The 27,362-nt window shown below is 41.5% G+C and overlaps 2 protein-coding genes across 3 annotated transcripts in view; both read right to left on the bottom strand.

Moving 5' to 3' along the window:
• The window catches only part of b4galt3 (UDP-Gal:betaGlcNAc beta 1,4- galactosyltransferase, polypeptide 3), a 45,478-nt gene extending 29,137 nt beyond the window's left edge, over positions 1-16,341 (bottom strand). Inside the window, exons 1-4 of the mRNA XM_034172538.1 lie at positions 16,101-16,341; positions 15,515-15,599; positions 14,959-15,438; positions 5,965-6,200 (exon numbers count right to left, since the gene is read on the bottom strand). Coding sequence (XP_034028429.1) covers positions 5,965-6,200; positions 14,959-15,241 — 519 coding nt within the window. The 5' untranslated portion in view covers positions 15,242-15,438; positions 15,515-15,599; positions 16,101-16,341. The remainder of the gene's footprint in view (positions 1-5,964; positions 6,201-14,958; positions 15,439-15,514; positions 15,600-16,100) is intronic.
• A 4,484-nt stretch (positions 16,342-20,825) lies between these two features.
• The window catches only part of bgnb (biglycan b), a 49,435-nt gene continuing 42,898 nt past the window's right edge, over positions 20,826-27,362 (bottom strand). The window contains exon 7 of one of the 2 annotated variants that reach the window (XM_034172540.1): positions 20,826-24,278. In XM_034172540.1, the coding sequence (XP_034028431.1) occupies positions 24,081-24,278 (198 nt within the window). In that variant the 3' untranslated portion in view covers positions 20,826-24,080. The remainder of the gene's footprint in view (positions 24,279-27,362) is intronic. The other variant, XM_034172539.1, reaches the window with a different exon arrangement.

Genomic DNA, 27,362 nt, shown 5'->3' with positions numbered 1-27,362 from the left:
CGAAAGTTCATACGAAATTTTAGTACCGTGGCGGCTCCCTTACACAATCTTACCTCTATTCACCAGGCGTTTGTCTGGTCTCGTGAGTGTGAGGAAGCGTTCCGGGAGCTAAAGAAAAGGTTTACGTCTGCCCCTGTGCTGCTCCTTCCTGACCCCGGCCGGCAGTTTGTGGTCGAAGTAGATGCCTCGGACGTTGGGGTGGGGGCGGTACTTTCACAAGTTAGTTCCTCTGATAATAAAATGCATCCTTGTGCATTCCTGTCCAAAAAGCTATCTCCCACCGAGCGCAACTACGACATAGGTGACCGTGAGCTGTTGGCTGTTAAGGTGGACTTGGAGGAGTGGCGTCACTGGCTAGAGGGGGCCCAGTTACCATTTCTCGTTCTAACTGACCACAAGAACCTAGAATACTTGTTATATGTCGGACGCAGCCCGGAGAACCGACCAGCGTTTGAAGGACCCAGTATAAAATAAGCAGAGCACGGTACAAAGGATAATAGAGTTTAATGAACATAACAGTGATGTGAAAAAATATAAAAGTGCGCGGTCTGGCGTGGTGGTTTTGCGGTGCGCTCCCAGCAGCGCCAACGGTCCGGAGCCAGAACCAATTCGGACCCAAGGACCCCGCCGACACCCCCCAGGTGGCCGCGACAAACCAAGTCTGTGAAAGAAGGAATCATTATGTGAGTCCACACTCAACACACAGAGAGAACGCTCAAAGGTGCACAAACAGCAAACACTTCCTGGCTTAATTACTAATCAGCTTCCCACCCTGTAGGCATGGAACATCCAGTTCACAAAACTCCACTGCAGTAGAAGCTGATTACACAACCAACATACAGCTCAATATAATAAGGTGTGAGGGACACCACATTTACTGACTGTATAAATGTTAGTCACAAAGGCTAACGTACCTCAGGAAGTGTGCTGACGAGCGTGAGACCTCACCCCCTCCTCTTTCACAGACCATGCATCAAACCTGGACGTTCTCTGCATCCACTGATGATGAGATGGCTCCCGAGACGACAATCTCACCCATCTGGTCACAAGGTCGAGTCTCTGGCAAATACACACTGTGTACTCCAGTCTTAAATGCCACCATGTTCCAATCCATTGTAGATGCACCACAGCTGTGAGTCCTGACGAGCCGCAGGTGAACAGCCTCAGGTGATCAGGGTGAGGTCCTGATAAACTCAGCTACACGGCCACTCAGTCCCAAATGCAAGCCACCTGGAAGGAAAAACAAAAGACAGGACAAAAGACAGAAACAAAAAGGCAGCCAGGCGCCCCCAGCCATACAACAATACTTACGCACGGCCAAAAGACTTAATGCCAGACAAGCTCGATGGTCACTGTTCTTCAGCTGTTTCAATTTCACACTCTCCTACCGACCGGGATCTGAGAATGGCAAGCCGGACTCTCTGCCACGCCGGTTCGAGTCCGGGGACCACACCTCTGAACCACAAACTGTACTTCCCTTAACGTGCTTTGTTTCTGCCCTCACATGGGGAATAGAGGATAAGGTCAAGGCAGTTTCGGAAGAAGAGCCTGTGCCTCAAGGGTGCCCGGAGGGGTTACTGTTTGTGCCACAGACAATCCGAGGTGAGGTCATTCGCTGGGCTCGTGATAGTCAGTTTACGTGCCACCCAGGCATTAGAAAGACTAAGTGGGTGATACGTCAACGCTTTTGGTGGCCCAGTATGGACCGAGATGTGACTGACTATGTTAACGCCTGCCATATTTGTGCTGCCCAAAAATCATCCAATCAGAGACCATCTGGCGAGTTACTTCCTCTCTCAGTCCCCAAACATCTGTGGTCGCATATAGCCATAGACTTTGTCACCGGCCTTCCAGTTTCGCAAGGTCACACCGTGATTCTTACAATTATTGACCGGTTTTCCAAGATGTGTCATTTTTTGCCTCTCCCTAAACTCCCCACAGCCAAGAGGACTGCTGAGATTCTGCTTCATAACGTGTTTAAGCTGCATGGATTTCCACAGGATATAGTGTCCGACCGGGGCCCTCAGTTTGTGTCCCATTTCTGGGCTGAGTTTTGAAAATTGATCGGTGCAACAGCTAGTCTTACATCCGGGTATCATCCAGAGGCCAATGGCCAGGTCGAACGTGCTAATCAAGAACTGGAGAAGGGACTTCGCATTCTAGCATCCCACAGTCCATCAAACTGGGCTGCACAACTTCATTGGCTGGAATTGGCCCATAACCAACTTCCGACCTCTGCAACCGGTTATTCCCCGTTCCATGTGGTACACGGTTATCAGCCAGCTCTGTTTTCTTCCACGGAGTCATCTTCTTCTGTCCCCTCTGCACTAGCTCTCATCCAGCGCTGCAGGAGGATCTGGGTCTGGGCTCGGCGAACATTGCTCAAGACCTCCTCCTCATACAAGGCAGCAGCGGACCGCCATCGTTCTCCTGCACCTCCCTATGTGCCCGTCCAGCGGGTTTGGTTGTCGACCCAGGATCTGCCGCTTCGGGGGACAGTTCACAAGCTCGCGCCCAGGTTTGTGGGTCCCTTTCCCATCACCAGGGTGATCAACCCTGTGTCTGTTCATCTGCGTCTTCTTGGGGCATTGCGGGTCCATCCTACATTCCACGTGAGTCGGGTGAAACCTGTGAGGACTAGTCCTTTGTGCCCTCCGGCCTGTCCCCCACCGCCCTCCCGGTTCGTGGGTGGCGGTCCCGCCTTCTCTGTCCGCCGTCTCCTGGCTGCTCGTTGTCGGGGCCGGGGCATGCAGTACTTGGTGGATTGGGAGGGCTACGGTCCTGAGGAGCGTTCCTGGGTGCCGTCCCGCTTCATCCTGGATCCGGCTCTCATCCGCGACTTTCATGCCTCGCTTTCGGGGGTTCCTGGGCTGTCCGGTGCCGGCCGTGGGGCGGGGGTGATGTCATGATTGGGTCTGTGGGGGGGGGGGTTATTGTTTATTGCTTTGGGTTTGCATTTAGTTTTGCACTGGGGTTTTGGTGGCTGGATTTCCTTTGTGTTGTTTGGTGTTGGGCGTTTCCCTCCTGTCTGCCCTTCCTGTGGCCACGCCTCTTTCTGGATCTTTCCTTTACCCTGATCACATCCCCTTTATTAGTCAAACCTGCTTCCTCTGTCACTTGTGAGATTGTTGTGCCTAGTGCCTCATTCGAGCGTTTGTCTTCAGAGTTTTTCACAGTCCTGTTTTTGCTTTATCGTGTATCGACCTGTCTGCCTGTTTCTGGAACCTGTCTCTGCCAAATGCTTCGGTTACTGTTGATATTTTTGGACTGTCTTTTTGTGTACCGACTCACGCAAGTCCTGACATTAAACTCTGTGAAGCTGAGACCTGAATCCTGCATTTGTGTCCGATCACTTGGTGCCGTCTGGCCCGTCAAATAAGCATTTGAACACCCTGCGATTTTGCAAGTTCTCACACTTGGAAATCATGGAGGGGTCTGAAATTGTCATCTTAGGTGCATGTCCACTGTGAGAGACATAATCTAAAAAAAAAAAAAAAAAATCCAGAAATCACAATGTATGATTTTTTTAAATAATTTATTTGTATGTTACTGCTGCAAATAATAATTGAACACCTGTAATCAATGTTAAGATTTGGTACAGTAGCCTTTGTTTGCAGTTACAGAGGTCAAACGTTTCCTGTAGTTTTTCACCAGGTTTTCACACACTGCAGCAGGGATTTTGGTCCACTCCTCCATACAGATCTTCTCTAAATCTTTCAGGTTTGGAGTTTCACCTCCCTCCAAAGATTTTCTATTGAGTTCAGGTCTGGACACTGGCCAGGCCACTCCAGGACCTTGAAATGCTTCTTACGGAGCCCCTCCTTAGTTGCCCTGGCTGTGTTTGGGGTCATTGTCATGCTGGAAGACCCAGCCATGACCCATCTTCAATGCTCTTACTGAGGGAAGGAGGTTGTTTGCCAAAATCTCGCAATACATGACCCCATCCATCCTCCCTTCAATATGGTGCAGTCGTCCTTTCCCCTTTGCAGAAGAGCACCCACAGAGTATGATGTTTCCATCCCCATGCTTCACGGTTGGGATGGTTGTCTTGGGGTTGTTCTCATCCTCTAAACATGGTAAGTGGAGTTGATTCCAAAAAGCTCTATTTTGGTCTCATCTGACCACATGACCTTCTCCCATGCCTCCTCTGGATCATCCAGATGGTCACTGGTGAAGTTCAAACGGGCCTGGACATGTGCTGGCTTGAGCAGGGGGACCTTGCTGCCCTGCAGGATTTTAAACCATGACAGCATCATGTGTTACTAATGTAATCTTTGTGACTGTGGTCCCAGCTCTCTTCAGGTCATTGACCAGGTCCTCCTGTGTAGTTCTGAGCTTTCTCAGAATCATCCTTACCCCACAAAGTGAGATTTTGCATGGAATCCCAGACCGAGGGAGACTGACAGTCATCTTGTGTTTCTTCCACTTTCTAATAAATAATCATAACAGTTGTTGTCTTCTACCAAGCTGCTTGCCTGTTGTCCTGTAGTCCATCCCAGCCTTGTGCAGGTCTACAGTTTTGTCCCTGGTGTCCTTAGACAGCTCTTTAGTCTTGGCTATGGTGGACAGGTTGGAGTGTGATTGATTAAGTGTGTGAACAGGTGTCTTTTGTACAGGTAACAAGTTCAAACAGGTGCAATTAATACAGGTAAAGAGTGCAGAATAAGAGGACTTCTTAAAGAAAAATTAACAGGTCTGTGTGAGCCAGAATTCTTGCTGGTTGGTAGGTGTTCAAATACTTATTTGCAGCAGTAACATACAAATAAATTATTTAAAAAATCATACATTGTGATTTCCGGATTTTTTTTTCTTTTAGATTCTGTGTCTCACAGTGGACATGCACCTAAGATGAAAATTTCAGACCCCTCCATGATTTCTAAGTGGGAGAACCTTCAAAACCACAGGGTGTTCAAATACTTATTTTCCTCACTGTGTGTGTGTGTATATATATATATATATATATATATATATATATATATATATATATATATATATATATATATATATATATATATATATAATTTCTACCTCATTTTCTTATTTTATTGTATTGTTACAAGTATTATTATTATTGCTTATCTTTGCACACGCTGTTTGATGCACACTTTCCTTTACTCGCACCCATCTTGTGTGTTTTTTAAGAGCTGACATAACATGTGAATTTCTCCACTGTGAAATTAATAAAGTCTTATCATATATATATATATATATATATATATATATATATATATATATATATATATATATATATATATATATATATATATATATAGGGCATGCCTCACAGCGAGAAGGTCGTGGGTTCAATTCCGTGGCCTTTCTGTGTGGAGTTTGCATGTTCTCCCCGTGTTTGCATGGGTTTCCTCCGGGTGCTCCGGTTTCCTCCCACATCCAAAGACATGCGGGTTAGGTGGATTGGACTCTTTAGAATTGTCCGTAGGTGTGGGTGTGTCTGTGTTTGTTTGTCTATGACTCTGGGATAGGCTCCAGCCCCTCGCGACCCTTAACTGAACTAAGCGGTAGATGATGAATGAATGGAAAAAAAAAACAAAACATATATATATATATGAACTAATTCTGTAATTCCGACACCATCCACCACCATATTGGATGCAAATACCATAAATGTAAAACTGTACATCTGTATTGTTGATTTTTGTTGATTATTGTATTGTTGAATTGCTTTCATTTAAAATATGCTGTCTTCACAGCCAATGTTCAAATATTTATGGATTTGATAGTGTAGGCATTATGTGCAATACCTGTAAGACATCTGTAACATCCAAGTAATAATTATTGCATCATTCAACACCTGTTATATGTCAGTCTACACCACTGCTATGTCAGAAATATGCTTGTATTAAACCAGATGTACCATGGGTAATGTAACAATAAACAACAACACAGAATGGTTTTTAATTTTTTAGTTAATCAGGCACAAAAGCATAAAAAAATGAAACCAACCTGCTGTACAATGTAGATGCTGTAGTGGATCTGTTGTCTCTGCAGGAAGGGGTGGAGGTGGTACAGGAGGGCACGGAGGTGACTCTGCCGGTTTCGGTACGGCACAACTATTGCTGTGTGGTGGCGAGGTTCACAGTCGGGAGGTCGATACCGCCCACCTGGCAACAGTAATGGGTTCCTCTGACGGATCTCCTCCAGGGAAAGAGGAGACGAAAGATGGACAGACACTGGGCCAACTGAAGGAAAGTAAATCAAATCAAATTTATTCATAAAACACATTCAAGTCAAGCATTTAAAGTGCTTTATCACTGAGCCAACAAATGTAACATAAGTATACTAGACGTCAAAAGAAGTACCTTAAAAGTTTGGCTTGTAAAACATTACATGGAGGACAAAGAGCAAAGACTCTACAACCCTGGTCGTGTTAGTGGCCGCTACTAGGGCTACGCATCCATGTTCTGATTTTTACGTAGGGAATTTGTGGGTCTGTGAAAACTGAATAACAGGATACATTTGTAGAATTGCCTCCACAAAATAATGAAAAAAGGTTATTTCATTTAGGCCCAATATTACGGGACAGTTTCCTGTTACACAGTGTCTACTTAGAATCCCAGACCTCCATGAATACTCCACGAAACACATTTGGGTATATGTATCACACAGATTGCAGCTAGTGGCAAGATGTTTGTCATTTATAAGGCTGTTAACCTCGTTGTTTGGCGAAAAAGGGCCCCTGTTTTTAGGCTCTAAATTCCCCTTTTGTTAGTGAAAAAAACGGGGTCCCCTGAACAAGCATGTGCTGCCATATGTAATATCGAGTCTACAACCTGCTGACTTCTTTTTCACCCAAGGAATACAGAGGAGGCCAATGCCCTGAGACCACAGGACATGTGCTGGCACATAAGGTTCACCAAGTTCCACAAGTTCAGGATCACTGCCGTCACACATCACTACTCTATTACACTGGCACCATTGTCATTATTTGACTCATTCAAGCAAATGGCTAACGCTTGAAGTCCCATGTACGAGCAAACACTGAATTTGAGGGAACTGCCTTTCGTGTTTATGCTGATCAACCATGGAATACTTTGGAACACATACTAACACTAAACACAGTGGTTACCATAGCACATTTAAAAAAACATTAGCACAGAATATTCTGTGTGCCACTGTTGTTTGTTTGTCTGGTTGCTGTTAGTGAGCTTCTATTCTGTTGATGATACACTGTGTTGCACTCCATATTCCATATGTATGTTTTTAATCTGTAGTCTCAACATCATTAAAAATAAGAGTATGCTATCAATGACTCCTTGAGATTTTTAAAGGATGAATAAATAAATTAAATGAATTAATGAAGTCTCTCCAAAAATATACTGTGATGCATTTCATCAGAAGCAGCATTCAGATCCAACAGCAGTAGATCTGAACCGCGATCATCATCCAAACCCAACAGCAGATCCTTCGCCACTTTACTGAGTGTGGTTTTTGTGGGATGACGCACCCTAAATACTGATTGCACACATTCAAAAAGACAATTCTCTGAAAAATGTTAAAGGTTTATGAGAGACCACATTATTAAGAATTTTATAGAAATTCCAAATTAGGAACAGCTTTATAGTTCTCCATGGTTGCTGAGTCCAAACTAGGTTTCTTAAGATGATGTTTTATGAAGGCAGTTTTAAAGCAAGCAGGACAAAAAAAAAAAAATTGAGCGCTAAGTTAAAAAGTTCAGTATCTAGGGTACATGTATTTTAGAGATGTGAGGATGGACCGGATGCTTGCCTGGGTGGTTGCCATCCAGGACCCAGGGTGTTTTCATGGTTTTTGTGGATGCAGCAAAGTGTGGTACCAGCGTACAGTAGTGTTCAGAATAATAGTAGTGCTATGTGACTAAAAAGATTAATCCAGGTTTTGAGTATATTTCTTATTGTTACATGGGAAACAAGAAACCAGTAGATTCAGTAGATTCTCACAAATCCAACAAGACCAAGCATTCATATGCACACTCTTAAGGCTATGAAATTGGGCTATTAGTAAAAAAAAAAAAAGTAGAAAAGGGGGTGTTCACAATAATAGTAGTGTGGCATTCAGTCAGTGAGTTTGTCAATTTTGTGGAACAAACAGGTGTGAATCAGGTGTCCCCTATTTAAGGATGAAGCCAGCACCTGTTGAACATGCTTTTCTCTTTGAAAGCCTGAGGAAAATGGGACGTTCAAGACATTGTTCAGAAGAACAGCGTAGTTTGATTAAAAAGTTGATTGGAGAGGGGAAAACTTATACGCAGGTGCAAAGAATTATAGGCTGTTCATCTACAATGATCTCCAATGCTTTAAAATGGACAAAAAACCAGAGATGCGTGGAAGAAAATGGAAAACAACCATTAAAATGGATAGAAGAATAACCAGAATGGCAAAGGCTCACCCATTGATCAGCTCCAGGATGATCAAAGACAGTCTGGAGTTACCTGTAAGTGCTGTGACAGTTAGAAGATGCCTGTGTGAAGCTAATTTATTTGCAAGAATCCCCCACAAAGTCCCTCTATTAAATAAAAGACATATGCAGAACAGGTTTCAATTTGCCAAAGAACACATCAACTGGCCTAAAGAGAAATGGAGGAATATTTTGTGGACTGATGAGAGTAAAATTGTTCTCTTTGGGTCCAAGGGCCGCAGACAGTTTGTGAGACGACCCCCAAACTCTAAATTCAAGCCACAGTTCACAGTGAAGACAGTGAAGCATGGTGGTGCAAGCATCATGATATGGGCATGTTTCTCCTACTATGGTGTTGGGCCTATATATCGCATACCAGGTATCATGGATCAGTTTGGATATGTCAAAATCTTGAAGAGGTCATGTTGCCTTATGCTGAAGAGGACATGCCCTTGAAATGGGTGTTTCAACAAGACAATGACCCCAAGCACACTAGTAAACCAGCAAAATCTTGGTTCCAAACCAACAAAATTAATGCCTCGCAGATGTGAAGAAATCATGAAAAACTGTGGTTATACAACTAAATACTAGTTTAGTGATTCACAGGATTGCTAAAAAAGCAGTTTGAACATAATAGTTTTGAGTTTGTAGCATCAACAGCAGATGCTACTATTATTGTGAACACCCCCTTTTCTACTTTTTTTTACTAATAGCCCAATTTCATAGCCTTAAGAGCGTGCATATCATGAATGCTTGGTCTTGTTGGATTTGTGAGAATCTACTGAATCTACTGGTACCTTGTTTCCCATGTAACAATAAGAAATATACTCAAAACCTGGATTAATCTTTTTAGTCACATAGCACTACTATTATTCTGAACACTACTGTATGCTCCCAGACTTGTCTTGACTTGATGGATGGTCTCAATGAGGATTCTAGATAATCAAAAACCCAAGCAGGCAATGAATAAAAAAAAAAAAGCAAGTGGTGCATTTAGCACCCATAACACCTTTTGACAAATTCATAGTGAAATGCAATCAAATTCTGACCAACTAGAGTCAGAGTCTCTGCAGAATGGCCAAGAAAAGAACAAAATCATGTGGCAAAAAAATAAAGGCTTGCTGACAGGTGGCTCTGAGTAAATTTTGCCACAGTCAGAAAGAGGACTGCAGAATTATACCATTTTGTATTAACTAAGCTACCATATTAACCCCTTAACGCCCGAATTCATATAGCTGTATATAAAAAAATGTTTTGTGTGTGTTTTTGCCTTTAAGTAGATGGTAAATAATGTTGAGATTATTCATTTCACTTTTGCACAAAAACTAGATAGTAATATTGGGTATTCTGGTAATGACTTTATGTTATAATGTTATAATAATAATGATGGTATGTTGCAAATTTGCGACAACAGGCATACAGGTCAATTTGGTAAGTTGCATATTTGAGTCAGAGATTGTAGCATATATGCGACGATGGGCGTTAAGGGGTTAAGGAGACTTTGCAAATGAAAACACATCTTTTCAGAACCAAACAAGCAGTCGTGTCATTAATAGGTTACATCTAGCTCTGAATGATGCCGGCTATGGTTAGTCAACAGTTAAATGGGTCATATTACACACCCATTAATCAGCTAATATAGAGCACCAGACACGGTCAGTTTCATAACATGTTGGACAGCGACACAATTTTTGCAATTTTGCCTCTGTATACCAACATAACGGAGTTGAAATGAAACGATCAAGATGTGCTTGTCAAGCACACTGTCTTTAATCGTAGAGGTTTACCAGAAACATTGCATTAGCTATTTAGGAATTATGTACTGTGCATCTGGAAAGTATTCACAGCGCTTCACTTTTTCCATGTGTTGTTATGTTCCAGCCTTATTCCAAAATGGATGAAATTCATTTTTTCCCCTAAAATTCTACACAGAATACCCCATAATGACAATGTGAAAAAATTGCTCAAGACAGGATTGTCTTGAGTCACAAATCTGGGGAAGGGTACAGAAACATTTCTCCTGCTTTGAAGGTCCCAATGAGCTCAGTGGCCTCCATCATCCATAAATGGAAGAAGCTGGATCCACCGGGACTCTTCCTAGATCTGGACACCCATCTAAACTGAGCAATTGGGGGAGAAAGGCCTTAGTCAGGGAGGTGACCAAGAACCACATGGTCACTCTATCAGAGCTCCAGCATTCCTCTGTGGAGAGAGGAGAACCTTCCAGAAGGATAAACATCTCTGCAACAATCCACCAATCAGGTCTGGTAGAGTGGCCAGATGGAAGCCACACCTTAGTAAAAGGCACAAGGCAGCCCACCTGAATTTTGCCAAAAGGCACCTGAAGGACTCACACACAGACCATGAGAAACAAAATTCTCTGGTCTGATAAGACAAAGATTTAACACTCTGGCACGAATGCCAGGCGACATGTTTGAAGGAAACCAGGTACTATTCCTACAATGAAGCAGGATGGTGGCCACATCATGCTGTGTGGATGTTTTTCAGTGGCAAGAACTGGGAGACTAGTCAGGATTGATGGAAACATGAATGCAATAATGTACAGAGACATCCTGGATGAAAACCTGCTCCACAGTGCTCTTGACCTCAGACTGTGGTGATGGTTCATCTTTCAGAAGGACAATGACCCTAAACACGCAGCCAAGATACCAAAGGAGTGGCTTCAGGACAACTCTGTGAATGTCCTTGAGTGGCCCAGCCAGAGCCCAGACCTGAATCCAATTGAACATCTCTGGAGAGATCTGAAAATACCTGTGCACCGATGCTCCCCATCCAACCTGATGGAGCTTGAGAAGTGCTGCAAAGAGGAATGGGCAAAACTGCTCTAAGATAGGTACACCAAGCTTGTGGCATCATATTCAATCATATTCATATTCAATATTCAAGAAGGCTGTAATTGCTGCTAAAGATGCATCAACAAGGTATTGAGCAAAGGGTATGAATACAAGTGATACATGTGATTTCTTTATTTTTTTTTATTTTTAATAAATTTGTAAAAATAAAAAAAAATATTTTTCATGTCATTACAGGCTGCTGTGAGTCCAATTTTGAGGGGAAAATTTTTATTTACTCTATTTTGGAATGAGGCTTTAACATATCAAAATGTAGAAAAAGTGTGGGTAACACAATATGTACTTTTTTTTAGTATTTAAGACTAAAATTACACAACAGTTTGAAATTTATCCTTTCCTGGTGTGCAGTTACTGAAGAGATGCATATTCGGATTTTGAACTACATGCCACTAAAAACCCGGAACTTCTGGGCAAGTCCTGACATTGGGGAAGAAGGAGGAAGTGGCATCAGTGCGAGAACCATTATCTTAATAGTCCCATAAATTTATAGATTAATTTATGGATTTTTACAGTCTACTGACAGCACTGTTTCCACCAAGTGGTTCGGGTCGGTGCTGCACAGTGTTTTCGGTTTCAGAACAGTTCATTCTCGCCAGCAGAATCCTTTTGATTGGCAGGTGGAACACTTATATTGACGAGCATGCACACACGGTGTCTGCGGCATCCACACGAAGCCAAAACTAAGTATTTTCACATTATTTTATTTTATTGTTTTGTGGATCATGGGATAATTTCATCGCATGCAGACTGAGAAGTTATGAGCAGATGAGGGACTCCTAGTCTTTCAACTTGTGGCGCAAAGCGGCCCGCGGTGGAACAAGAAGTGGCTCCATTCACAGCAAAGACTCGATCCATCAGCAGCAATTAACAGATTACAGCAGGTGCTGTAACCTGGCACCAAACTGCTGGTGTGACAAAGGGACTTTTCTTCAGCCAGGACATATGGAATTAAATTATTTTCAGATGTCGTTTTGTAAAAGTGAATAAGTTTTCATCAGACTGAAGATGATCTCACTGAAACGGACAGGTACGACTACATTATTTACTCCTTGTGTGAATGGTTTTAATATTTAATAATGTGTTACGCTACTAACGTACAGTACACTAACTGTTTTCAAGAAGGAAACAATATTTATTTTAAAAATAAATATTTTCAGTCCCTCCTGTCATTTTTTCAGATTTGAAATGTATGTACCTGTTTCTAAGAAAAAAAAAACATAAGTAAAACATCCACACTTCCTCATCACTTTTTTCCTGATTATGACCAAAGAGCTGGCAAAAAAAAACAGTTTATCACCTCCACTTGCATGCCAAAATCGTCTGCATTATTTATTTATTTTATGATCACCATTCTGTGTTCTGAACTCTGCCAATATCATCGCTGTTGTCTGTCAGACTGAAGATTTTCCTCCAAGATTGAGTCTCTCTCATTGTCATCTAAATGAGGCTCAAACCAATAAGGCTGTGTCCTCCACAGCTTCTTCAGAAACATGTTCAGACTGGACTTGAAAAAAAAAAAAAGCTCCACACTAGAAAAAATATGTCCTAAAAGAGCTCGACCTCTGCTGTGTTTACAATTGATTTGGGCTTGAATCAGCAGTTCCTGTTCTGGTGATGACGTAGCAACAATGTGGGCGTGGATGAGGGCTAAAATAGAGCACAGGCTTCAGACAGCTGTTGTTTATCCTTCCCCTGCGCACTTATGGACATTTATTGTTCAGGATTTTTTTTTAAATATCAACATTTCATCATTTTTAGTGAATATTTGTGCACATTTTTTGGTGTCGCCTACACTTTAATGCTAGATCAAATCTAGCCTCAAGTCTCTCATGTACCTTCTGACAAACTGTAGCTTTAATTTCACATGTTTTAAAGAATCCTTCTCTGTCCCACTCCACCAAGTAGCTCGATAACTGGCAATGTGACAAAGTTGTAATTTGCACCGTGTCTTTAGTCACAGAAATGTATTTTTTAGAGCTGTCTGATTGTCTTGTGGGATTCTTGCACAGTCACTCAAGTTTTGAGAACTGTAGACTACAGATTTAGAACAGGTACTTGTGGCCTCTGAAAATAGAGGGACTGTGTATAAAAATGACTGGAACTCAATGATTTATGTGGTATTTTTGCTGAACCCCTTGATTTAAAGCTGAACATCAACGCTACATTGGTTTATTGTGTATAGAGGCAAAATTACAAAAATTGTTGCTGTCCAAATACTTATGAATCTAAAAGGTGTAGCTAAACCCCACACACACCAAAGAGATTCATTTTTCGAACAACCCATATTCCGATGGGCAATATTGTGCTGGTGTAGTTCATTCATGGTGAGAGTGCAATTTGACCCATTTAACCAAATTTGCAACACACATTCTGAGTTATGGGGGTTTGATTTAGAATTTAACAAAAACACTGCAGAATGAGTTGGTGGTTGAAGTGGAGACCAAATGAGAGCATGAGGTGTGGCGTCTCAATGAAATTTGGTGAAACAACTACATCTTCACAGCATGGAAACACACTTTGAGACATAACAAGAGTTCAGCAAATGACTTTCAGACAGTGGCTTCATTCAGCAGTACTGTATTTCTCAAAAGCACCAAAAAAAAAACAAATACCACCTCCACCTGAAACTGTCTCCATGACACACACCCCAGCACTTCTGACCAGTGAGGGAACACTATGCTCACATATGGCTTTTATTTGCAAGTTTTAGTTTGCCTAGAAATGTTGTCATGTGTAAGCCAAATCAACAAAAATGTTTTATATTGTAGCTAGGGATGGAACAACACATCACATATCATAATAATCCTGTCTTGGGGCCTGTATTGAATCATGAATCATACTGTTTTCTGAAATGAGCATCGTTAGACTATGAAAAGTCAACCAATGCATGGAAGTAATAACACCCTCTTGCAGAAGAATCAGATGATTGATAAAATATGCAACAATAAAGCCAACTTTGTAGTTCATATGTATTCAGCTTCCCAGTCAGGATATATGTATCATATCGTGGAGCTAGTGTATCATTCCACCCCTACATGTAACATTTTACTTCCTGATGCAAATTATAGATGTGAAAACAGATTTCTGCACCTGTTACTTTAAATGGAAAAGAACTGCTGCATGCCACATCCATTCTACCCCCCACAGAGGGGGCGCCCTTTCTGACCACTAGAGGGTGTGCACTTATATTGGACAGGTCAAGAAGTTGGACCACCGCATGTTCTCAATTCCATACAAGGATCATCATCGTTGCATCAGAATGCCGTGCCACATGAGTTTTTGTCTCTTATTTCGTTATTTTGATGACATACTAAATTGACTGTTTTTATATTGTGCATTCCCATTGGAATCAGAAGCTCAAAGTGCTTTACAATGATGCCCCGCATTCACCCATTCTCACACACACACACACACATTGATGTCAGGGTGCTGCCCACTGTTTAACCACTAGGCCATCACCTCCCCAATAATAGCCTTTCGTGGAATTGGGTACAGGTGGTGGTACAATTGCAGGACTGGTCCAATGCACTTCCCGACTTGAGAAAGCAGTCCAACGGGTATTTTCTACGCACACAAAAAGAATTGAGGGACAAGTATAACGTCAAACTCCAACTGTATCCAATGATAAAGGCAGATGAAAAACAATTTTTTCACCATATAACCCCCATAAGACATTGATTATCCAGCTCACCCAGCAGTGGGGAGGGGATCTGGCAGTCTCTCAGCGGCAGCCCTGTGACAGGAGGTCCAGTCCCCGAGTTGCGTGGTGGAGGAGGCGGCACTCCTAGGTGACTTAAGTTGGTGTAGACGTCATGAGGTCGGGAGTAATCAAACTCGGGCTCTGTGGTGTGGACCAGGACGGACACCAGGCTTCTGAACCCTCCCAGGGAGAAATACAGCACAAAGGCAAACTGAAAGCCCACCAGCAGGGCCAGCGTGCACGGGGAGTCCAGAGAGCGGCCACAGCACACCATCGTCAGATAAGAAGATGTTTGAAGTCACAAAGACTAACTGCACATGGATGCTGGATGGATGGAGGAAGTGGACAAGACACAGAGGCAGGAAGAAGAGGACAGAAAAGTGAGTGTGGACTCAGGAGGTGTCCATCAGCAGGAAGCCACAGTGCTGAAGCTCCTTTGGCGCTGCCATCACCTCCTCACCACAGGAGTCACTGAGGGGGAGGACAAAATTATGCAAAGTTCATTTAACTGACTTCTTAATAGCTGCATTAATAACTCCAGATGTACCTGAGGTCCAGGCCGTTGATTTAGAAGGTGTCTGGAGGCAGGAGGTGCTCCCTCCTCCTGTTTCCTCCTCCCTTTGGCATCATCTCTGAAAGAAACAAACCCTGAATGTGTAACACAGCAGCTCCAAACAAATGTCTTTTTTTATTTTTTTGGCACTTCTTTATTTAGAATGAATTATTTTCAGCTGTGACATTTGCAGGGGGGCGTGTGCCGGAGAGGCTGCACATCAAATGAATCCAACACATCACAGCAGCTCCCTGTTAGTTCGTCCAAAGAATGACATGCTGCAGCCAGCCAGCCTGAAGCTGAGTTTACTGAGATCCAACGTGAGAATGATGCTGTGCTGAAACATGGATGTTTGCGCCACAGCCTTCCGTGCACATGATTAGCTGATCAACGCCTGCAGGCCTGCGCGCGCAGCCTCCGTGTTTACTTTGCAGAGAAAATGGCACAATCACATCACAACATCGCAACAAAATGGGCTTTTTTTTACCTTCTTTATTATTACATTCGCTTTTATTACTGATTTATGTGTACGTTTTATGCGTTCATACATCCGGGGCTGCAGCAGCAGCAGCGGACTCACCAGCACATTTCTGCGGCACTTCAAACCCAAACCTCCAGCTTCCACTGACGATCGGCGTCCTTCTGCCACAAAGTATCGGTGCGATGGTCGCCCTAAAGATTTTTGCTGCTCCTTTCCTCCTACTAAAAGTGACCTTCTGGAATAAATCACTCGGTCTTCCACACACGCAGCAGCAGCGGCATCACAGCGTATCCATCCAGTGTGCGCTCTGCGTCCCCACAGCGCGCCGCGTGACGCGCCAAACGGCCGATTTAAAATTATTATTATTATTATTATTATTATTATGCATATGTCGCGGACATGAACGAGTGAAGCTCGTCAGCATTTCACCATACCATTTAGCTCCTTAAGACTTTATTTTGAGTAAATGCTTCAGGGGAGCATTAGCATGGCAAAAACCTTTCAGCTTTCAGACCCGCACCTTTTTAAGCATTTTCTTTATTTGACTCTAACATGCCTTCAAAAGCTCCTCGCCATCTAACCATGTCCTTTAGGTCCTTCAGACTTTTTTCAGTAAAATGGTTCTTGGAAGCATGAGCATGACTAAAACCTTTCAGCTTCTGGTGGTGGTGGGGAGGGGGGGCTCCCCAGACTCCCCCACCTTTTTAAGCATTTTTCTTTTTTGCTTTTCAGCTGCTCCCCTAATTTAATGTAGATTTAAGTTAATATTCAGCGTTTTCAGCTAGTTGACAGTAGGGCTGTTCAATATGGCCAAATTATCATATCTCAATATTGTCATATAACTGTCATGTAAATGTCACTTATATACATGCTGTCCATATTCTTGAGCTCCTTAGGTGGGTAGGGAGAGTTTCCATGGGATAAAAAGCTTTTCAACCTACCATCCCTGGTTCTCGAGACCAGGCACCTAAGTGGCTCTACTCTCTTTTTTTAAAAAGATATTTAGGTGTACCTAAATGGCGTTCCAGCTTAGATTTGGAATGTATAATAGAAGATATACCTTACTGAATACTGTCATATCAATATGATACATGATATGACTATGATTTGACACAAAGTGCAACAACAGTGAAAATTAAACATTCTTAAACAAAACAGTAATAATACCACAATCATTTTGCACTCATCATAAGGTTAGGATACTGTGCCCTCCAAAAGTATTGGAACACCTGGAATTTCACACATTTTAATTTGTTTGTGCCATTTTAAATACAAGAAAAAAAAATAAAGAATAAACATTTCTAAAATTATCTTCCTCAAACTCAAACTGAAAGCAAATCTCTAAAACTTGATAAACCTGTAATAATCAGTTTTATTGCCAGTTTTCTTTAGACAAGTGAGGGGATGGAAACATGAACATTTCCAAGTCACTGAATATGTCTTGGACTTTATTTACATCAATTATGAAGAAATACAAAAGTTTCTTTCACCAAAACATCAAATCTAGGCTTTCATCTCAAATGTACTTTCTGTCAAATTGTAGCTGAACTTTCAGGTCTTCTTTTTAAGAAAATCCTCCTCTATGCCACTTCGTCAGGAAGCTGGATTTTATATTTTTAATTAATTTATATCAAGTTGTAGAGATTTGCTTTCAGTTTGAGTTAAGGAAGATAATTTTAGAAAAAAATGTATTTGAAATGGAATAAACAAATTAAAATGTGTGAAATACCAAGTGTTCCAATACTTTTGAGGGCAACTGAGAAACACTGAGGAGCAGCATCTTACATCTCATATATAGTGCAGCAGATAAGAGAATATTTAGAGTGGAATCCTGCAAATGGTGATACAAGCATCAAATTTGGCACAAATAATCCATAGACATGAACTCTTTAAAAAACTGATTGACCATTTGAATTTTCAATAGGCAGCCGGGTAGGGGTCAACTGAAGAATTACACAGCGGGCAAAATTAATGTGGTATAGAAAACTACACCACATCATTTGCCTGATCATAAAGATTCCAAAAAGTTAAAGTTGCTCCATTAATTTTGCTCCAGCTGTATTTGTGCTGAATTTGATGCTTGTATCACCACTCTGGGTCGAGCAGGTCGGATCACAGCTGACCCTTCTCACCCTGCACACGGTCTATTCAAACCACTCCCCTCAGGCAGGAGGCTACGGTCCATCTGGACCAGAACCTCCCACCATAAGAACGGTTTCTTCCCCTCTGCCGTTAGACTCATGAACACCTCATAACTCAGTCACCTTAAGCTTAACTCTGTCACTTTATCATTTTATCACGGGTCACTTTAGACAATGTACTTTGGTTTTTAATTGCACTCCTCCCACTGCACTGTTTTTTCTGTTTCTCTGTTTTTCTGTTGCACACAGCCTTTCATATTTCATATTTCTTTTTTTTATCTTATATTTTATCCTATTTTGACACATACGAGGTCTCTTAGATAATAAACCGACCCTTTTATTTTTTTTTTTAACTATATGGATTTGAATGACATGCGATTACACCAATCATGCTTGAACCCTCGTGCGCATGCGTGAGTTTTTTCACGCGTCGGTGACGTCATTTCCCTGTGGGCAGGCCTTGAGTGAGATGTGGTCCTGCCCTCTCGGCTGAATTCCTTTGTTTCACACGCTGCTCGAGACGGCGCGCGTTGCTTTATCAAATTTTTTTCTGGACCTGTGAGGAATATCCGAGTGGACACTATTCGAGAAATTAAGCTGGTTTTCTGTGAAAAGTTTAACGGCTGATGAGAGATTATGGGGTGTTTCTGTCGGTGTAAGGACTTCCCACGGAGCGGGACGTCCTGCAGCGCTTCCAGGCGCTGTCGTCGGCCTGTTTCGAGCTGAAAACATCCTAATTTAAGGCTTAATTCACCCAGGACATCGTGAGAGAACAGAGAAGATTCAGAAGAGGCCGGCATGAGGAATTTATGCGGACATTCCACTGATTAAGGACATTTTTTTAATGAAAGACGTACGCGCAAATTCGCCGAGTCGTTTCCGTGACGACTCGGCAAATCTGTGTGCGCCGCGACAGGAAAAACACCCTCCGTGTTGAAAACCATTTGTAGAATTCAGGCGGCTTTTAATGGCTTTCAACAAGTGAGTAACTGAGAAATTGTTAACAGCTTGGGCATGTTCCAACTTGCCCGTTAAGATTTCCAACACGGAGGTGTTTTTCCTGCCGCGACCCCCCGCGGTCGGGTCCAGCCGACATGCGACTCTGCCCGCACGTTCTTTCATTACAAAATGTCCGTTAACAATGGAATGTCCGAATAAACTCCTCATGCCGACTTCTTCTGAAAGTTCTCTGTTCTCTGACGACTTACTGCGTCAACAGAGCCTGAAATGTGGAAGTTTTCAACTTGAAACGGCGAGACGCTGCCGCCTCGAAGCGCAGATCGCTGTCAGGCGCCGTGGGCCGTCCTTAAAGCGACACTACCAGACCAAAATCTCTCATCAGCCGTTAAAATTTTTACCGAAAACCAGCTGAATTTATTGAATGGTGTCCACTCAGTTGTGCCTTACAGTTTTGAAAAATTTTTTATCAAACAAAGCAACAGTCTCTGAGCCATTCCTAAACAATGAAAAAAATCGACGAGCGGGTGGACGACTCCTCACTCAAAGACTGCCCACAGGCGAATGACGTAACCGACAGGCGTGAAAAAACTCTCGCATGCCCACGAGGGTTCAAGCATGTCTGATGTAATCACACGTGATTCAAATCCATATGGTTTTTGAAAAAATAATAAGGTCGGATACTTTTCTAATAGTCCTCGTATGTTATATTTTATCTTAGCACTTTATCTCTTCTTAATGTTGCACCATTGTACCGAAGCAAATTCCTAGTCTGTGAATCCTGTTCACTGGCAATGGCAATAAACTTCTTCTGATTCTGATTCTGACCATTTGAAGGATTTTTTCAGTTATCTGCTGCACTAATAAGCCAACAGAGCATGAGCCAGATGCTGTCTATTAGCTTAAATGTGTATATATAAGGCAACCTGAATTAAAGGAGAAATGCTGCTTTTAAACAACCTGGACCTCATTTCTGGCATAAAATACGGTCGTTTACTCACCAATATAAGTTTGGTGTGATTATTTTACTCATCAATATGAGCTTTTGGTCAAATTTCTAACCAGATGGGTAGCACATGTTTCTTGGGGGTTGTGTTTTGCTTGACCTTGACCTTTGCCAAACTTGTTCTAAAAGTTAATCATCTGGAGACATTAACCCAGTTAACAATTCCACCAAGTTTGATGAAGATTTGTCCAACCATCTATATATAGATAGCCAAGTGGTCTCTGTGTACGTGTGTGCATGTGTGTGTGTGCCTTCGATCACGGACAAACTGTGGAGAGCTGACATTTGCCATTTGGTATGTTTATGTACTTTGGGTCAAGGATGAACCGTCTCACAGTGTTATTTGTTGGGCATATTGTTTTTCCTTCTCTTCTTCTCTGCTTTGCAAAACACTGACTGTTTTGTCTATAATTAGTAATTAATTTTAATGCTACTGTTGTGTTTTGTAGGGACATTGTAAGCCCTTAGGATATTTATTAATCTTGTGATTTATTATGGCAAGTCTGAAAATAAGCCTTAAAATGTCCCCTTTAAGGTTTAACACATAAATGTAAATATTATCACTTTTTAAATATTATCTCACTTTTTAATCAGTTGTTTTACTGTACTGCACAATGTGCGTACATGTTTGTGACAAAATCTGAACTTTCTTGCAATTTCTCTACTTGGACTTTCATCTTTGCAGGTTCACATTCATTCATCAAAAGGTTTTTTTTGTTTCCATTTTTGATATTTGTTCTTTATTTCTCACACAGCTCCAACCAAACTCAGGGCCAACAATTTGTCCTAATGACTAAAACAATGTCTTTATTCACATGCAGCAGTAGCTTGTCAGATTACACAACAGAGACACGCTATTTATTGCTAAAGTAGTACCACATATAGGTATACCAGTTTAAACAGGTCAGCCCCCACAAAGACCCTCAAGCAGATAAAGCATGACAGAAAAAAAACTGTGCAAAATAATGCATCAACACTACTGTTGTATAGCACTATATGAACACACTGCCTTCACTGTCTCAAAGCAAAGCACGTGTGTATTCTATGTCTACGTCAGTATCCCCTCAAGGAATACTGCAATAAAGTATTATACAGACAGCGGAATATTTTGTAAAGGCACGCAAATTACCCCTGATGCAGACAAAATGGGCAGTTCGGTTACCTCAGATCAATGGGGTAAGATGTGATGACTAATATTTTAAATAGATAATTTGACCTCTGTGATAGCAATATAAAATGTTGCGCTGGACTACTGATGCTTAACTTGAACTGTTGTTATAAACTGTGTGAAATGTTATTGCTGTAATTGGTTGAAAATAGGCCCAATGTTGTAATTCTAAAAGTTTAATACATATATTTGAACATCAAAAGGCTTTAAGCACAAGTTCACTTTTGTACGATTTGAGCCATATTAAAACATTGTTAGCAATCAAACCTCTGGGGGGCTCCACTCACCTTTGACAATTACATTTGATGTAAAAAATAAAATAAAATACTTTTTGCCACAAACTGCTGAAAAGGAAATACATGGGTATCAACAGGACGAATGTACGAGAACTCTAAATACACTCACACCACTTTCTTCTGAGTCTTCAAATTTCACAGTGTAGTTATTAACATATTTTTACATTTTTTGATTTGATAATTAATTCAATTCAATTTATTAATACAGCGCCAAAATCATAACATAAGTCACCCAAAGGCACTTCACAAGCACTTTGGCAACAGTGGTAAGGGAAAACGTCCTTAGATTTTTTTGTTTATAGGAAGAAACCTCAAGCAGACCAGACTCAGAGGGGTGACCATTTGCTTTACCCATACTACAAATAACAAATAAAACAAAGCACAACAAAGATCTGTCAAACAAGCAAAAACAGAGGTGATGCAGGTGAGCAACCAAATACTTGTAAAGTACAGTGATCACATTAACCAATTATCCAAACAATCAAGTGGTAAAGATCATAAACTGATCACAACTTATTCTACTTCAGCTCTGAGATCTGATGGGATCAGGTGTGCACAGAGCATCATGACTGCAGCATCACTTAGAATATAAATGGTCAGTTATATTATTACACAAGAAACATATGTGCTAGGCACATACAGACCTTACACTCACTGTAGACTAAATCTGAAATTCATAATTTGTTCAGGATGAACTTTCCTGAATCACTCAGCAGGAGGCAGCAGAGTAAATGATAAATGGACTGTATTGATATAGCACTTTTCCATCTGAATCAGAAGCTCAAAGTGCTTTAGAATGATGCCTCACATCTACCCATTCACATACACATACTTACACAGCGATGTCAGGGTGCTGTCGTGCAATGCACTCACTACACACTGAGAACAACTTCAGGATTAAGAAACTTGTCCAAGGGGCCTTAGTGATTTTCTGGTCTGGTGGGGGTTTGAACTGAGGATTCTCGAGTACACGATGCCTTCCTTTTTATGCAGACATCTTAACAGTTTCCCAAACCAAAGGTGTTGCAAAGGTTTTGAAACATTATGGAACAGTGTTTCCCATTCATCACTTCTGCCTTGGTGAGCTTACCAGAGAGGCTTACAATGCACTGTATTTTATGCTGTACCTGCTGTGGAGTCACAACACACGATCCATGCCCAACATCAGCAGTAAAGAAGCTGACCAGAAATATCTTTTTAAGCCGTTCTCCCATTACAGATTTTTGATTGCTAAAAAGTAGTGTTGTAAAACCCTGTGAGCAACTGGGAAAGTTTTAAACATGTTTAAAAAATTGACATTGGGATAAATCATGATGCAAAAAAAATGAATAATCAGATTTAATTGGTGTAGATTGGTGGTAATCTTGTGTAAAATGGGTGAATGTGGACAATCAAGTACAACATGCAGTAATTGGGAACTCCCATTCTTTTGATCCTCCTCTGCAACATGAAGCCCATTAAAACCATATCGCGTTTGTCAACAAAAGAGTTTTGAGATTTCAAGAGAGAAATTTTAGCTTTTTGGAAACGTGGTAAGAGAAAGTAGAGCTTTGTGCATGCACTGGAGCATACATAACAATATTATACATAGTCAGGTGGAGTCAACAGTAATCATTACAATTAATATCATATAGTAGATAATAGTAAGAACTGTGATTGTATACAGTTTTTTAATGAAGTCCAGTTATGTCAGTTTCAAAATTGGGGCCAAAAATGTGTAATGGGAGACGGGCCTAAGACTGATGTAGGACTGAGAGTTTATTAGAAAAAAATACACATACACTAAATACACTAATGTAGCAATGATTACAAAGTACTTTACTTATATTAGTTTGTTGTATAGTGGGTTTTTGTAACTCCTGGGATGGCCGACCGTCTCACTCTTGATCACTAAGCGAAACAGATTACTCAAAAATAAAACAGTCATCAAAGGTAGAGAGGCTTGACTGCTAACAGTGTGTTAATACGACAAGGTTGTAACAAAAAAGAAAAGCGAATCTATGAAGATGTTTGAACCGATGATCACTTAGTCAGTCGCCTAAATCAGAATGTCAGGCAGATCACTTATTAAATATCAAAATCTTTTTCTATTATTTAATTGTGTTCTTCATTGAAATGTTAATAAATATGACTTGATTTGGTCTTGGGGCGGGGGGGAACATTCATTTCAAACAGTCTCTTTTTTTTTCTTTACAAACAGCAAACTTAAAATCTAAAAAACACTAAATTCAAAAACTGCGAAAAATTCAGATGAAATACTGAAAGCACTTTTCCTTCTGTTCCCTTCAAGTTGCATGATGCTTTTTACTTCCCTCTCTTTGCCATTTCATCGGTTTATCTGCCACCATCTCCATCACTCCAACTCACTCCCAAAAAGGAGCATTTATTTCTAAAGAGCTTCTAAAATAACTGCTCCTTTCTTTCCATCTTCCAGGTCTCAGGATTTAAATTATCTGCATCTTCCTCCATCCCTCCATCACCACCTCTCTCTCTCTCTCTCCCCCTCTGTCTTTACTTTTTGTAGTTGCCGAACTGAATGGCCAGTCGGTCACTGACACAGCGGAACGTCGCAGGCTGCACCTCCCAGTAATTGATGGGGTTAGCATACAGACTGATGCCGTTATAGAATGTCCTCTTCATCCCGAAGCCGCGAGGACAGAAATCATTCACTCCCACATGGCTGATGCTGTTGGAATGGAGGTAGACCACCTAGAAAATAAAGTGCAAGTTTAGCATTGTGTAAAAAGGACAGATTGCCCTCTTTGCAATCTAGTCTTATTAAAACATGATTAGCAATCAACCTTGTGGGTGCTTTGATGAGTCTGAGTCCTCTTGTGAAAAATTAGTTCATAGTTCGCATGTCAGGACAAAAATCTCTAGAGCCCTGGTGCTTGAATGAATGAATGAATGAAAACATGTCTTCATGTCTTAATGCTTGGTGGTGCAGCCCAGTCTCATGTTTTTGTTTTGTTTTTATTGTTTGTTTGTTTGTTTTATGTTACTGCCACAAAATGTATTACATTTTTGTGATGCGGTCACCTGTCGCCAGTGTTGCCACAGTTACTTTATTAATTACTTTATCCAGTTACATTTTACAGTTACTTCATTAGCAACTCTGAACAACTTGTCAGCAGCTGCTGAATGTAAGGGCCCTGCCCTGATTAACTGCACATGAATTGAGTATACAAATTGCGGGCGTTCATTGTCATCCGCAACAAAAATGGCCAAAAATGACAAATGTCCCGGTATGAATTACAGATATATTAATAATATATAGCGAATATATGATGAACAGTCACGGTTATATAACGCATGTAGTGAGGAAACTGATCCGACACATTGAGATTATCACGGCAGTATTACGGGTGTATTATGAATGCATCGCGCACGTGTTGCATTGCAGTCTGTAATCTGCATTGCGGTCATAAAAGAAGCGCACTCGGGCCGTCGGCATCACTATTCATACCAACAATACAGCCTCTGGAGCATTTGCTGGACTTTACAAGTTGATCACAGAGTGTTGTCATGTGAGGGTTAACTGTTCATGAGTTTGGGGAGCGGGAGGGGGGAAGCCGCTTGGGGTGTGAGACGGTGCTTTTTGTTTTGTTTTGTTTTTTGAGTGAGTTTGTGGAGCTACACAGCCGGACCGGCACTGACTGGCAGGTATGTCGCTTTCTGCCACATATAATACTTTGGGTTTACGTGACGTGTTTGTTATGCATTCACAGATTGTCCGCAAATCAGCTGCACAGCAGATGTAATAAAAACGCTTTATTCGTGGCCAATTTGTATGCATTCGCTACAACATATTTTAGTTTGTGATTTGGACATGATGGACACAATATATATCTGTTTTACACACTGTCCCAGTCCACTGCCAAGCCGCAAATCCCCATCAGTTGCAGATATCAGTGGCTAACGGCAGATATACAGCGCATACAGTGAGTATGTATTGTGTATGAACTGAGTATATATGGAGTATGTAAGGCGGATGTCATCCACAGTCAGATTGTTGAACAGCTCAAAAATCCTGGCTGCGGACATGCATGCCTCTGTGGATGATCACGGACGTGTTCTGATGACGGCCAACTCATACAGGCATGTTACACGGATATTGCGGATGTTTGGCGAATATGGGTCAATTTTGTGCGCAATCCATACGCAAATCCTCCTAAACGCCAGTGGGACAGGGCCCTAACTAATAAAGTACAACCCCAATTCCAATGACGTTGTGACGTGTGAAATGTAAATAAAAACAGAATACAATGATTTACAAATCCTCGTCAATCTATATTCAATTGAATACATCATAAAGACAAGCTATTTAATGTTCAAACTGATAAATGTTTTTGTTTTTGTGCAAATATTTGCTCAGCATGGGACAGGGGCAACAAAAGACTGGGAAAGTTGATGACTGCTCAAAGAACACCTGTTTGGATCATTCCACAGGTGAACAGGTTAATTGGAAACAGGGGAGTGTCATGATTGGGTATAAAAGGAGCATCCCCCCCAAAAGGCTCAGCCATTCACAAGCAAAGATGGGGCCAGGATCACCACTTTGTGAACAACTGCATGGAAAAAATAGTTCAGCAGTTTAAGAACAATGTTTCTTAACATTCAATTGCAAGGAATTTAGGGATTCCATCATCTACAGTCCATAATATAATCAGAAAATTCAGAGAATCTGGAGAACTTTCTATACGTAAGCAGCAAGGCCGAAAACCAACAATGAATGACCGTGACCTTCGATCCCTCAGGCGGCACTGCATTAAAAACCAACATCACTGTGTAAAGGATTTTACCGTGTGGGCTCAGGAACACTTCAGAAACCTTTGTCAGTTAACACAGTTTGTCGCTACATCTACAAGTGCAAATTAAAACTCTACCATGCAAAGCGAAAGCCATACATCAACAACATCCAGAAACGCCACCGCCTTCTCTGGGCCCGAGCTCATTTGAAATGAACAGACACAAAGTGGAAAAGTGTGCTGTAGTCTGATGAGTCCACATTTCAAATTGTTTTTGGAAATCATGGATGTTGTGTCCTCTGGACAAAAGAGGAAAAAGACCATCCAGATTACCAGCGCAAAGTTCAAAAGCCAGCATCTGTGATGGTATGGGGGTGTGTTAGTGCTCATGGCATGGACAACTTATGCATCTGTGATGGCACCATCAATGCTGAAAGGTACATCCAGGTTTTGGAGCAACACATGCTGCCATCCAAGCAGTGTCTTTTTCAGGGACGTCCCTGCTTATTTCAGCAAGGTCATGCCAAGCCACATTCTGCACGTGCTACAACAGCGTGGCTTTGTAGTAAAAGAGTGCGGGTACTAGACTGGCCTGCCTGCAGTCCAGACCTGTCGCCCATTGAAAATGTGTGGCGCATTATGAAGCACAAAATACGACAACGGAGACCCCGGACTGTTGAACAACAGAAGTCATACATAAAGTAAGAATGAGAAAGAATTCCACCTCCAAAGCTTCAACAATTAGTGTCCTCAGTTCCCAAACACTTATTGAGAGTTGTTAGAAGGAAAGATGATGTAACACAGTGGTAAACATCGCACTGTCCCAGCTTTTTTGAAATGTGTTGCAGGCATCCATTTCAAAATGAGCAAATATTTGCACAAAAACAATAAAGTTTATCAGTTTGAACATTAAATATCTTGTCTTTGTGGTGTGTTCAGTTGAATATAGGTTGAAGAGGATTTGCAAATCATTGTATTCTGTTTTTATTTACATTTTACACAACGTCCCAACTTCATTGGAATTGGGGTTGTAACTAGTAATCTA

Source organism: Thalassophryne amazonica, chromosome 6, assembly GCF_902500255.1.
Source record: "Thalassophryne amazonica chromosome 6, fThaAma1.1, whole genome shotgun sequence".
Classification (NCBI taxonomy): Eukaryota; Metazoa; Chordata; class Actinopteri; order Batrachoidiformes; family Batrachoididae; genus Thalassophryne; species Thalassophryne amazonica.
Note: the sequence above shows the minus strand (reverse complement) of the source record. Positions and strands in the feature narration are given on the sequence as shown.